General features: G+C 37.1%; 1 protein-coding gene across 5 annotated transcripts in view; it reads left to right on the top strand.

The window, feature by feature from the left end:
* The first annotated feature begins 218 nt into the window (after positions 1–218).
* Positions 219–14,961, top strand: part of pcsk6 (proprotein convertase subtilisin/kexin type 6) — an 88,865-nt gene continuing 74,122 nt past the window's right edge. For 2 of the 5 annotated variants that reach the window (XR_013203613.1, XM_077228001.1), the window contains exons 1-5: positions 240–756; positions 6,593–6,697; positions 11,851–11,961; positions 13,540–13,683; positions 13,972–14,048. Coding sequence is in view for 4 of the 5 variants with exons in the window: in XM_077228001.1 (XP_077084116.1) it covers positions 601–756; positions 6,593–6,697; positions 11,851–11,961; positions 13,540–13,683; positions 13,972–14,048 (593 nt within the window). In the remaining variant the exon portion in view is untranslated. Of the gene's footprint in view, positions 757–6,592; positions 6,698–11,850; positions 11,962–13,539; positions 13,684–13,971; positions 14,049–14,961 lie in introns of all 5 variants that reach the window. The other 3 variants (XM_077228002.1, XM_077228000.1, XM_077228004.1) reach the window with 3 other exon arrangements.

The following is a 14,961-nucleotide window of genomic DNA, read 5'->3' as shown; positions in this document are numbered from 1 at the left end:
TTATAAAATATATGAAAAATAAGATTGACACGGTCTTGACAGGTGTCATGAGCTGAAATTCCACTCTAAACTTAGAAATACTTGTTGCTTACTTCTAATCAGTCATCATTAGGGATCATCACCACACTGCAAGATTCGTTCAAAAGTGAATTACCTGTGAGCTATGAATCTGCATATCTCAGTTAGCCTACTTGCACTCCACTTGTCTGGATAAAAACGCCTTTTATTGGCGTCTATATGACACACTTGCGCATGCAAGCACTAGCCATATGCTCGTGCTGCTAACCTCAATAATAGCGCGCGCACTCATTCTGCCATAGGCTTACATGACAAGATTTATATTGGCTGGCGTGCCATCTGTCGTGAAACAGGACCAAAGATTTCAGGTTTATTGAACTCGAGCTCCCATAATGAAGCGATAGGAAGGGATGCGTTGTTTTGAATTGGGGGAAATAATGCAGGAGTAACTCAAGGATCTTTTGGTTGTATCGCGTGCCAGGACTAAAGGTTTGATGCTCGTGTTTTGGTGAGTGTGGAGGTGATCGATTTTGCGTGAATCATTTACCTCAAAGTTACCAGACTGGACTATCGACGAGCAATATGCGTTTGTTGCTAGGTTTTGTTTTGTCAACTTTTTGGCTTTGGAAAGCGTCGCTTTCTCGCGTTTACACCAATCACTGGGCTGTTCGGATCCCCGGAGGACCAGTAGACGCAGATAAACTCGCCTCAAAATATGGCTTTACTAATTTGGGTCAGGTAAGGATATTTTTGTATTTGTTTAGTGCATTTATGGGAAACTCATTTAAATGAGTTTCAAGTCCACGCGAATAGGCTACATTATCATTGGTATGCGAGCATTATCAAAAACGAACAAGTTTTAGGTCATGCGTAAATTAGCTACGCAAACAATTACGCACTGAAACACAATTTGCTCAGGGCTGTCACTCTACTTTTTGGTATTTTTAACCTCCACGAATCGATTCACAGTTGTAGCCTAATTTCTAAACTGGCAGCGAAAAATGGTTGTTCCTAAATTTAAACAACGCAGTGCTAAAAATTTCTACAGCAGTGCACGTAAGTGAAATCTGTTGTACAGAAACTTTAACGTGATTGTTTGGTTCAAGCGAGTAAAAGAGCGCCAGTGAAATGTAGAACAGTGGCGTTAAACGCGTTAATTCGAGTGATAAAGAGAAGATTTTTCAAGACTACCGGAGCGGGTGGCTGTTGCCCATACCTCGATTACGTTTTCCAAAAAATCTCGAAACCTTATGCAGGAATGATTAACTCAGTGTGGACCGTAAGAAACATGGAGCAATATATCTCAGGATTAACCTATGGTTTAAAATGTCTCGGGGTTATGTGCAATTAAGCAGCTGGATTTACTTCATGACCATGGTTTTAATAAAGTATCAAGTAGGGACCCAAAACAACTACTATAATAGTTTATAGTACAAAAGCTAAACTTAAGTAAACATCGAAATGTATATAATATGTAAATTACATTGACATTGGCTGAATAGGAAAATTAAGATGTACTTTTGTATTATGATGATTTTTGATTAGTGTGGCAGCTAATAAATCACCACACATATCAAACATTGATTGGCCCAAATTATCCTGTATGCAATATAACTAGATAATTTTGCATAGTTTTAGTCATGTGTTTTAAAGCACAAGGAGAACAAGCAAACTGCCCATGTGTCACTTGGTAGATATTAGGCAGGTGCAACATGAATTTGTAGAGAAATACTGTCGAGATTAACAGAACGCAGCCTTTGGCTTCAGTTTATGTTGACTATGCACTATGTTATCTTAACTATGCACAATTATAGCCTTTATTTGCATTCTATCGTTTGCATTTAGCTTGTTTTCACCACTGCAAAACCTATTTTTGATCAAGTCTTTCAGTCATAATGCTTAGGTGTGTGAAAAGTTCCCTCCTCCTACTTGAAAAAAATTTACATAAAAGGCTTGTTCGACTTGAACCGGCGCTGCGCAGACCGATCGGTTGATGACATCAAAGTACCGCGAGAGCGATTCAAAAGCATAAGGAGCCGTCTGCTCTCTAATCGCTCTCGCGGTACTTTGATGTCATCAACCGATCGGTCTGTGCAGCGCCGGTTCAAGTCGAACAAGCCTGTAGACTTATAGTGGGAGCAGATTGATCAGCCAATCAATGAGATGTAGAATTTTGATCTAATTTTAAATTGGTGGTATAATGCCTCTTTTACAAGATGTAAGTCTCTGATATCCCCAGAGTGTGTATGTGAAGTTTTATCTCAAAATACCAAACAGATAATTTTGCTAGCATGTTAAAATTGTACCTTTTTGAGGGTGAGTAAAAACGCGTTGTTTTGTGTGTGTCACACTATAAATGCAAATGAGCTGCTGTTCCTGGCACAGAGGGCGGAGCTTCAAGAGCTCATGTGTTAGTAGCTGGCAGACACGGAAACTGTTCTGCCTTTTACGTTCAACCCGAAGTCAGATAATGATGGAGAGACTCAAGAAGAAGTGACATGTAGAATGCAACAGGATGTTTATGAATGGTTAGTTGGATGTGGAGTTAACTATCTTCAAATCATTGATTAGCATATCGTTTCATGATAATCTATACATTGCTTGTCATGTGGGAACCGTTGTAAGATGCCTACAGAGTGACTTGATATTGCAGTTGTGTTACGTACTATATTGGAATAAATGTGAAAAGACGGGTGCGACAGTTAAAGCAGACTCAAAAATGTGCTTTACTACAAAAACTCTTTCTCTTCTCAACACTGCCTCGCCCCGGCAGGCAGGCTGTTTGTTTATGGCGTTATTTTTGTTGTTGTCCTTAAAAAGCGATTTCTATCAAATCAAATATCTCCCTTTTCTTTGAACTTTGAGCGTCGTAACTTTGCAGATGTTGTTTATGCTCAAACAGCAACATTACACACTAACTAATGTTAGAAAAGTGAAATCATAATCAAGTTCCATTGGTTATTTTCAAGAGGAGGTGGGAGAATTCAGAGTGAGGTTGGAAGTGGAAAATTTCAACTTGAGTATTCCCACTTCTGATTCGTCTCGATCACATCATAATTAGCCACTGAATTAGACCACCCACTCTTCCTTTCTATAAAACTTCAACCTTTTTTGTTGTTTTGGTTTAATAGCCTAGACTTGTCACATGTGTAATACCTCAAAGCATAAATTGCAGTGCTATGCTTCAGGTTGTGAAATTTTATATGTGGTATTTCACTGTTAAAAATTTAAAGTATCAAAAAGCCATTTAGAAGTATTAGTTATTATTATTGGTATTTAGAATTTCTAAATGCTGCAAGAGTCTCTGGGTTTTAGGGTAAGTTTACCCATTAAGCCCACCAAAATGCAAGATTTATCTCTCATTTAAAAATGTATTAATTTGTTGATTTACATTTTTGAATATAAAATTGAGATAATTTAGGAATAAAGTCAGAAGTCTGGCATGGGCTTAATTGGTACTTTTGGCACCATTTAAGCTCGCGTGTGTTCCAAATAAGCCCACATCATCATTTATTCACAAAATATAAAAAATGTATTGATTTTAAAGAAGAAAAACGTCAATATATTTATTCAGTGACAGGGAAGTATAAAAAAAAATCCTTTTGCTAATGTTTGATTAGAGCCCTGGGTGTGATGGATGGGTGTTAGTGGCCGGTGGTCTGGGCTTGACTGGAGTTGTAGCTGGAGTCAAGCTGGACGGTTGACCGGGTGTATCTCGGAAGCCTAGCCGAGTTAGGGCTCCATACTCTGGGCTTAGGGGGGCCTCCTAGTGGGCCCCAGACACCGGGAGTCTGGGGCCTTAAGTCGGCTTGGCTTCCGAGTTATTCCTGGTCAAAGGTGGAGCGGGTAAAGTAGGCTTGACTGGAGATGTAGCTGGAGTCAAGCTGGACGTTTGACCGCGTGTATCTCGGGAAGGAAGCCGAGTTGGTGCTCCAGACTCTGGGGTTTCGGGGGGTCTCCTAGTGGGGCCCCCACTCCGGGAGTATGCAGCCTTAGGTCGGCTTGACTGTGGAGTTATGCCCGATCAAAGTTCCACAGGACATGACCCTATCTCGAAAGCCGAGTTAGGGCTCAACACTACTGGCATAGGGGCCCCACTGGGTGAGTCCCGAGTTTTGCCCGGTCAAAGCTGGACCAGAAGTGGCGGAAATGTTATCATTAAACCCTTTCAGAAAATGTATCATAGTTTGCAATTAGAGGGATTCCTCATTGAAACACATAGGGTGGGCTTAAATGGTTCCACAGTGAGTAATGGTGAAAAAAGACAATATTTTCCTTTAAAGATGTAAGATATGTATACAAATAAATGCATGGAGCTTAAATATACTGTGGACTAAGTATCATAGTAATTTTCATCGTGCCCACATTGAGAAATGTTAAGTTTTTTCCATTCAAGGTTAGCTTGTGTTGGCTATAGTTTGCATGCGTTTTGTGGCACTGTACCATTTAAGCCCATCTAAAAAAAAAAGTTAATTTATGAAAATAATCTTCTCTACAAAACAATTTATGATGTATTTATTTGTAAATTAATGTAAAATGAATCACAAAACATTTATTGTTTGCAGTTCACATGCTTAATTATTTGGCACTCTATCTTTCTGTAAGGCTAATGGTTTGACCTAGAGATTAGCTTTGAACGCAAGCTAATAAAACTCATCTTTCCATTTAAAGGAAAATTATATAAAATGATAAAGTACTATTTGTTCATACACAAAAAACAACACATTTATCTCTTATTTGGCATAATATCAATGTAGTTACCAAATAAATGGCTGAAAATTGCAGAAATGTATTGATTTCTGAAGGGTCCTGAAACACCAAAGTTTTGGGGTGACTTTGTGTGAGGTCCCCTGGGACAGCTTGCACATGGATGGGGCTAACTCAACATTGCCAAATGTGATTGGTATACAGTAAAAAATGCCAGGGAAGTAACAAATCACTGGGTTGATTAAAATAATGAGCAGCATAAAATTTGATTTACTCTTTGTTTTATTTGACTTCAAAGTTGAAAGTGGGCTACATGGACTCAAAGGCTACATGGGCTTAATGGGTACACTTACCCTACTTGCTCAATGTGCATTCTTGAGTTATTTAAAGAATTATTAAAAATGTTTACATTGTAAGAACTTGAAAAATCATACTTGGAAATCATTGTTTGAACACGTTATTCAGCTCTTCTTTCTCAAGTCGACGCACTGTATGAAATGCACATCTCTCTTGCACTCAATGGCCTTAGGACATCTGGAGGTGGTGTCTGTTCAAATTAACACTGTCTACTAAACTACTAATATGCCTTGAATTTAGTCTCTGTGAGGTTGCTAATCTCAGGGCTTCAAGATGTTCTTCTCTGAGGTCTGTGAAGCTTTGATGTGATTGGTTGCTCATTGCCTAATCACAGTGGCAGATCTCTTTTATTTCTTTGTTGAAAGCACAGACAAAGTTGTCTTTCAGGGTTATTTTAAGTCCTCTTTGTCACCTAATGCTTTTACATACATCTCAATTCTGCTCAGTGTGTACTGACAGCAAGGAGAATCAATATGAGTGAACAAAGAACATGGAGTTTATTTACAGACAGATATGTGAATGGATTCTTCCCCACATTTTTGGCAAATGCATATTTAATATTATACCCTCTCGGTTGTTACAAAAGAAAACATTTATTTAGAATTATAACATTTGCAATGCATAAAAATCATGTAAAGTGTAAATATTTATCTGCAAAAGAAAATTATTTAATTATTTTACACAGCCTCATGTATCTATCCAAACGGTATGACTTTTTTTCCATTATGTTCCTAAAAAAAAAAAATCTTCATCCATCTATATTTTCCATACAATCATCTACTGTATATTATATGGAAAATGCACAAAAACACCATAAAGTAGTACATACAAGTTATACAACTTTTTATCTCTTTATCCACTGAAATGTTCCAAACTTCTAAACTTCAAATTCAAAAAGGACACTTTGGTGCATCATTCCAAGTATGTCATCATGTACTCTAAAATGCCATTTGGTACTTGTGTATATTGTAGGCAATGATGTGACAGTTTAAATATGTTGGATATGAATATATGAAATTTAAATGATTCATTTTTGTCTGTTCCCTGTGCAAAGCTATCGAATTATGGAAAATTACTCTTATTGACAAAAACAGCAGCAATGCATACAGGTTCAGAACAACATCGATAACGAGTAAATACTGAACTATTCCTTTATCATTTGACTCAGATATGCCAGTGTGTGATAGATGTGCTAAGGGCAGAAGGCATGTGCCAACTAGATTTCGCCTTCTGCAACACCAACTGTGTGCCATATGTCAATTTTACGGAGATTCTCTTTGGCTTTTTGTGAGGCTGGAATAGCGGTTTATGTGCAAGGTATTTTTTATACTGGAGTCTGTGCTATATGTGCTAAAATTGATCTCTCTTTTTTTTTTTTTTTTTTGCTAGCCCCTGCCAAGATGCAATTTCTGTCCACCAAAGCTGTCTCTGATAAAAGTTAATTTCATGCCTTTCTCAAATGTGTGACTGTCAATTCTCTTGCTGGTTTTCATGGTTGTTTGTTCTGTAGATCGGAGGACTGGAGCACCATTACCATTTCCATCACAGCAGGGTGGTACGCAGATCCACCTTTGCCACGAGGGGCTCTCACAGCTTCATTCACATGGACCCAGAGGTAAGCCTTCCCACATGTGGCCACCATCACCAAACACTCCACGGATGAAAAGAATGGCACTTTAAATGCTTGAAAGTTTATGAAAGAGACCTTTTGTAGCCCTGCCCCCTTTTTTTTATAGCCCTTTCCGGTTTGTATTTCCACAGCGATCTTGCATTTATGAATGAACTGCTCATTTAAAAAATTCCCGCTCTGCTCACCTTTAAAGGGATAGTTCACTCAAAAATGAAAATTCGGTCAGTATTTACTCTCCCTCATGTTGTTCCAACCCCGTAAGACCTTCGTTCATCTTCGGAACACGAATTAAGATATTTTTGATGAAATCTGAGAGCTGGATCACTCCTCCATACTAGTCCATAGGCTTCTTGAGGGATTGAACTTGCCAGCCCCGAAAAGTTATTACGGACATCGTTAAAATAGTCCAAGTGACTACAGTGGCTCAATCTTAAGTTTATCAAACGACGAGAATACTTTTTGTGTGCAAAAAAACTAAAATAACGACATTATTTCAACTATTAATTTCCTTCTTTGTGGGCCTCGAGTCAGTTCACTAGTGTAAAAGCGTAGAGCTTCTGTTGTCGTACGTCACACGCATCACCCACATGACCAGCGTCGGCCAATAGTGAGCCTACGTGTGACTTAGCTCTACGCCATTACACTAAGTTAACTGACTAGAGGCCAACAGAGAAGGAAATGAAAGGTTGAAATAAAGTCGTTACTTTTGTTTGTTTTTTCGCACAAAAAGTATTCTTGTCGCTTGATAAACTTAAGATTGAGCCACTGTAGTCCCTTGGACTGTTTTAACGATGTCTTTAATAACTTTTCGAGGACGGCAAGTTTCAATCCTTTTGAAGCCTATGGACTAATATGCAGGAGTGACCCAGCTCTCAGATTTCATCAATAATATCTTAATTCGTGTTCCGAAGATGAACGAAGGTCTTACGGGGTTGGAACAACATGAGGGTGAGTAAATACTGACAGAATTTTCATTTTTGGGTGAACTATCCCTTTAAGATATCTGCTTTAAACATTACAATGCTCATGATAACTTTCATTAACACTTCAATAAGTAAATCCACTTCACCAGCTAATTATACTTCGACAGCGATACCATAGATGTATACAACGCTAATGCAAAAAAGGAAGTTCAAAGACAAAATTCTAAAGATGGCTGTCTTTAGACGTTTCTCTGGCGCATAATGTCTATTGCAAAGTGAAAAATATGTACTATTTATGCTACTGTTCAAAATTGTGGGGTCAGTATCATTAAAAGACATAAAATAAATGTATACATTTACTCAGCAAGGAAGCATTAAATTGGTCCTTAAAGGTGTAGTATGTTTGATTTGGTCTTCAAGAAACTCTCCTTATTATTACCAAACTTTTAAATGGTTATTTAAAATAAAGCTTCAAATGAGAGTCCGCAGCTGCTATCTTCATGAAAAGTCTCATTTAGTTGATCTAAGTGGGCTCAAACAAAACTATTGAATATATTTTAAAAAATGTATACCATAAACATCTAAAAATTGGCCCTGTGCAGGCCATCTGACACAAGAGCTGATGAAGTCTGTGCTGCTGAATCATAAACAGCCCGGTGATGCCGGTGGGATGGTAGTTTACAGCTAAATATGGTAGCAGTTGTGTATTCATAGCGCATTTCATTTTGCGCATGTCCTGCAGTATGATGTGTTGTTGTGAATTTGAAACAAATTGTAACCTCATCTTTGATGCTATCATTTTCAGCATGGTGAGGTTCTGATACGTCTAAAGAAGTTTAAATGACTACTTGAATACGCATCCACATTTTTACATTGGTCAAAAATCATTTAATCTACTCTCAAAGGCCCTATGTTTAATTTTGGGGTTGGTTATGGCATCATTTTGTACTCTATTCTGTTTCAACACTGAACAGGGTGACTTTCAGCCCGGGGTTGCAAAAGCACTCAATGCTCAATATTGCATAATTAAACAATAGCACAGATGGACCCTTCTCCCTCCACTGTGTACACTGACCGTAAAACTCTGACTGAAACTTTATGGGGGAAAAAGAAATTAAGAAAATGTATTAAATCATTTCTTTAAAAAGGTTTTTTTTTTTTTTTACTTGGTTCCCAAAAGTTGTTAATTTTCTCATAGTAAATTAAGTTTAGTTTACTAAAATCATTTTTTTATTCACTCACTGAAAAATTAAGGTGATATTTGCTGGATTAATTTTTTTTTGTGTGTGTTGATTTGCACATGGCATTGGTCTCACCAGTATAGATCTATTCATAATTCTGCTTAGCTGAAAATACTGTCACTGATTACATACTGTATATTTTAAATGTTTTAATTATTTAATGTTTTGACATTTTATTTTTAGTTATATTATTCTCTAATGTTGTAGAATTGTTTTAGCATTTTTTTACAGCTTAAATTACTATTGTCTTAAATTGCAAATAATGCGACAGTTGGTTGAATTCACTTTATTCTTGCAATCGCAAAATCCTGGTGGGACTGGTTAATGCACCATCAAAATTAACAAAACTAAACTGAAAATTACTCCATTTTGTATTATGGGTTTCACACTAGTAAAACTTTTAAAACTATAATAACCTTTATTAGGAGGTTTAGCAACCATTATATGGGAGGACACTTTTAATTATGACACTTTTATTAGGAAATCATTACGTCTTTAGACTTTTGTTTTGCTTGGCGACACAGCACAAATGAAAAAATTGTAGTTAGACACATATACAAAACAATTTTAAGATCAAAAGCTGGGTAAAACCAGTAGAACTGGGACTACTGTTGAATATTCATTATATTACTAAATAATGAATATTCATAGGCCAAGCTGTTAAGTTCTGTTACAGTTGTGTCCCTCCTACTTTCAGATGGTTCCTATGCTCTGACTTTCAATCCTCCAACTTACACATTAAATCACTTCGGTCCCGGACGCATTAATATGACGAGCAGTCGTGTTTGTCCAAGACTTCATTTGACAGAGCAGCCAGGCATTCAAAGTCAAGCTGTTTCCAGGATTTGGAAGCCAGCCCTCCCCTGCTAAGATTATCTCCTCCCGACAGCCGGCATCTCGGGAGTAATAAAACAGTCCAGGTCTATTGGAGGGCATCTGACGGAGGCTCTCTGATCATATCCTGCCCCGGGCCATGTGTACAAATGGTGTGGCGTGCCAAATGCCCAATAACCCATTTCATCAGTGTCAGGCCACAGGCAGAGGCCATGCGAGATGGCGCGAAATGTTTTGTTACCACAAGCAAAGAGCTGTCAAGCTTAAAAGAACGGGGCAAATAACATCTCATCCAATAGATGTGTTGTTGAAGTGTTGTAGTCTATATAAAAGGACACTGAAAATTTAATCTTTCAGATCTGCAGTTGGTGCATTGTAATAAAAGGCACCAGTGTTCAATAATGAATTACACTACCTTTCAAAATATTTTTTAAAAATAAATGAATAATTTAATTCAGCAAGGATGCATTAAATTTATTAAAAGTGATCATAAAGACATTTAGAATATAACAAAAGATTACGGTTTTAAATGAAGGCTGTTATTTTGAACTTTATATTCATCAAAGAATCCTGAGAAAAATGTATCACGTTTCTACAAAAATATTAAGCTGCACAACTGTTTTCAACATTGAAAATAAAATAAGAAATGTTTCTTGAGCAGCAAATCAGCATATTAGAATGATTTCTGATGGATCATGTGACAAGACCAGAGTAATGATGCTGAAAATCAGTTTTGCCATCACAGGAATAAATTACATTTTAAAATTGATTCAAATATTAAGTAGAATGTGCATTCAAAGGTGTTTATCAGTATTTTATCGTTTCAAATCATCCAATTGAACTATCTATAGTATATGCTACAGTACATACTAGAAACCAAGTGAAGTGCATAGTTTATTTTCTTGTACGTGAGCTGCTGATTTGCTGCCACAGCAGTGTGACATGCTGTACTTCATCTAAACCATTTTAAACTCTACTCCATGCAGTTTTCATGACCTCATAATTATTGAGGGACCACTTATTTTTTAATTTGTTCAATAGCTCTTGATACTATATATCCTAACTATATCTGAACAAGTTTATAACTGATTTAACTGAATCATTGAGTGATATTTATTATCACTGTGCATTTTTGCTGCACTCAGCCTTTCGCTCTCTTGACATTCGATTCAGCTTCCAAACAACTTGCTAGAGATTCATTAGTGGATCAGTATGATTCAAACATTCAAGAATTATTAATGGAACCAAATGTCATAAATCATTTGCTTCTTTTTATTTATTTATTTATTCAATAGAGCCACTTTTTAATAAGAACTGGTTTTTGGTTCCCAACCCATTCATTTATAGCACTGGGACTGTAACCGAGAGAGACTGTAACAGGGAGAAAGACATAATTATTGCAATATGTGATTTTCATTACATTTCCCTCTGGACCTCTTTAATGAAAGCAAGAAAGCGTAGTGCGCAAGTGATTCTGAAGTTAAGCTCTTTTGAGGGGAACCACAAATTCGGGCATTGCCACAAGACAAATAAATCTGCGGGTATGGCCTGGTGACTTTTCAAATTAGAAGTCCACATCCCTTTATTTACAACAGATGATACGTTTAACTGGAAGGATACAGAAATCTAGATAGATCTTGATGTGGTTGGTGCTGTTCTAATCGATATAGAAAGCACAAGAGCACTTCCTTGCTTTTAGTCATTTTTAGACTAGCACACACTCTAATTGATTGATGATTTTTATATTTAGTATTCAAAGTAAAACATGATTGCACTAACCAGATTAAATCATAAGTGAATTCTAAAATCGGCAGCATTTCTATTGCTATTACATATTTAGGGACAGTAATATGTGTAAAAAACAGGTGAAAAAAAATCTCTTATTTTGATATGCGTATATTTTGGATGGTGTGACTGTATTTGTTCTTCAGGCTGGATTTACGAAAGCATGTTTCAGAGTACTACATTTCCATTTGTTTCTCCTCAAAATGCAATGACTACATAAGCCTCACGTAATGGAAAAGCCAGAGCGTGACTAAATACAGACCGCGCATTTCGCAGACATGTTTATGTGCATGAAGGTGAGCATAAACTGTTTTGTCTTTGATGCGAGTCGATGTAACCCGTGCTTTTTCTGCAGGTTGAATGGGTGCAGCAGCAGGTGGTGAAGTCACGAGTGAAACGTCAAGCCAAGAGTGACCCGAGCTACATCCACTTCAACGATCCTAAATGGTCCAACATGTGGTACATTGTTAGTAGATATTTCACACATTCAGTCCTGTATTTCAAAGGCTATCTTTACCTTTTGACCTTTTGTTTTCCTAATGAAGTGATTTAGCAAATGAATCGCTGCCTCATTTCCAGTGACTCCTAGAGAGAAAAGGGCCACTGATTTGTGCTTCATTAAACGGGCTCGTTTGTGAAGCTCCTGTTGTTTTATTTGTTTTATAGCAGGACTGTTTCTGCTGCCCTTGCCTCATAAAGACCGAACTGTGTGACAGTAGTGTATGTGCACTAGTTTGTTTCTCTTACTAGCTTGATGGTATGAATTACAAATTAGTTCATATTGAGGAAATGAACACAATCACACTAACACTGGCATTAGTCAGGGCAAATTTCAGTCATAATCATCATTTTCCATAGTCGTTCAAGAATCCCTGTTTCCCTTGACAAAAAGCTCATAGGATTTTTCCATTGGCTTTTGGATTATTGCATAAAATAAGTTCCATGACTGAAAGAAGTTAATGATTCTTTCATGTTTGGTTCATCATGTTCATCATAATCTTCACAAATGAATGCAACCTTTATGAATTTTGATGTATAAATACAATTGCTAGAAGTAATAAGCTAAAGTTAGGCTATAAATGTACTACACAAGTCACATGACTTCAATGTCATCACCATTAAGCTTTCAACAACTCTTTCAGTCTTTCTTTAAAAACATGATCCTATGTGCTCACACTGTGATATTATTGATGAATCTGATTGCATTATTATGTTGCATTATTTAGGAGAAAATTCTGTGCATCTATTTTGGTTTTCTTTGTTTTATAAAGATGTTTTATTTGGCTTTTGATAAATATTTCCAGGGTTAAGTTACTCCATAATTGTTATCCTACTTCACTCTTCAATGATTTATTTTGTTGCGTTGTACTCCTGCTCTTATTTCAACAAGATTTTCATTGATTACCGATTGAAGAGTTGCCTTGAACCTTGAGAAATGTGTTACTCTTTATTCGTTGGCTTCTAATTTCTTTTGCTTCTGAAAAGTATCTTCGAAGGACTTCAGACCTTGTTAGTTTTACTGAAGTGTCTATGCAAATCCTTTTGTTCTTTGTATATCAGTTTCAAACACTACAAGATTAATAGTTAATCCAGTAGAGCTGATGTTTTCAAGCATTATTAAAGCATATTCGGTGTTTGTTTGCATTCACATGATTAATATTGCAGCACAAAGGTATCTGAGACTGTTTTCAATCCGTCCTCTGATGTTGACTTCACACTTGGACGTCTTTGTTGATTGTGTCCTCAAAGACTGCGTTGAAAAGAATCATAAATGAGACCTTGAAGGACACGAAAACCTCTGCCGCTGAATAAACATGAATCGTGCCGTTTAATTTACAGGGTTTTGCTGCCACTTGCTGTGACATATTTCCTCACAGACGGATTGAGTCATAAGGTTACTGAAGTAATGAAGGCTTGTGTTTCTGGAGAGCAGAGAATGTTGCTAATGTTCCAATGTTACCTATTTTCAAAGTCAAATGCATGTGCCTGAAACTGATTGCAAGTGAAGGTACATTGATGTTGATGACTTCTTATTGTCTTCCAGCACTGTAGTGATAAAAACAGCCGCTGTCGTTCAGAAATGAATATCCTTGCGGCCTGGCAGAGAGGTTACACAGGTCGAAATGTGGTCGTCACCATCTTGGACGACGGTATTGAGAGGAACCATCCGGATCTGGCTCAGAATTATGTGAGATTATCTTGAAACTTTCTCTAATCTCTGTAAATGCATTCTTTAGTGTTATTTTAGTAACATTAATGTTGTAAATGTATTCTATTGAGTGTTATTTTATAAAACTGTTTTTAATAGTTTGTTAAAAATATTGTTTAATAGTTAGTTTTAACACTGTTCTGCACAGCCTGAATAATAAAATGATTGTTTGTGTTATATATTTTACCATTACTACTGTGGAAAATGGGTTTATTTCATTCTCAGTGCCTCAGATGGTTTATTTAATGTGCTTTGTCCGTCATTTAGGATCAGCTTGCTAGCTACGATGTGAATGGCAATGACTATGACCCGACCCCACGATACGATTCCAGCAATGAGAACAAGTGAGTTAAAATTACTTTTATTAATTAAACAAGTTAAAATTACTCTGCACCACACGACTTGTCTTAAGGGTTGGAGCTTCAGCAAGAACCAATGAGGTTCGTTTTCGTGTTATGCAGCACTTTTGAGCTTCCACAAGAGGTCAAGCAGGTTCGTTTGAGCTTCTGTTTATGTTCGCTGATCAATGTTTATATGTGAATGAATTAAATCTGTTCATCACATAAAGTGATCTTGTCTCTTCAGAAAATTTTGACTAAACCGCTTAGTTCATATGTATTGGTTTTAGCATCTCTTTATGAATTTTTTCATGCGTCAAAGTGTCTGTTGAGTAGCAATCAATGGAGGGACTGAAAGCTCCCAGATTTCATCAAAAAGATCTTTCTTTGTGTTCCGAAGATGAACGAAAGTATTATGGGCCTGGGACGACATGGGGGTGCGTAAATGATGAGAGAATTTTCATTTATGGGTGAATTATCCCTTTAAACACATCTCATTTGCTGCTAACACTTGGGTAACTTGCTTTGAGTGATCATGGGGTGGATAAAATGTTTGCTTGAAAAAGTTTTTGAAGATTGTTTTGAAGTTCAAAGGTCATTGAAGCCTTTTTGCAGTTTGAGTAATTGGTTTGTTTGAAGAGAGATTTGAAGTTTTAAAGGTATTTTGACCTTGCTAGGAGGTTGCTAATATGTTTTGTTGCTAGTGTTTACTGGGTGATTGCGAGGATGTTTTTTTGGGTGGTTGCTAGATTCTAGGTGGTGGCTAGACAGTTGTTAGGGTGTTATGGGTGGATGCTAGGTAGTTTCCAGGGCAGCGGTTGGCAACCTTATGGCACACGAAGGGATAATCACAAAAATGCGCACCTCTGGTCTCGCCAATGGATTGTCGGGTATGTGCGCTGGCACAGGTTAAAATCTC

The sequence above is a fragment of the Siphateles boraxobius genome, unplaced genomic scaffold (assembly GCF_051911475.1).
Source record: "Siphateles boraxobius isolate OS27281-9 unplaced genomic scaffold, OSU_SipBor_1 130, whole genome shotgun sequence".
Taxonomy (NCBI): domain Eukaryota; kingdom Metazoa; phylum Chordata; class Actinopteri; order Cypriniformes; family Leuciscidae; genus Siphateles; species Siphateles boraxobius.
This window is presented reverse-complemented; position numbering and strand designations above follow the sequence as displayed.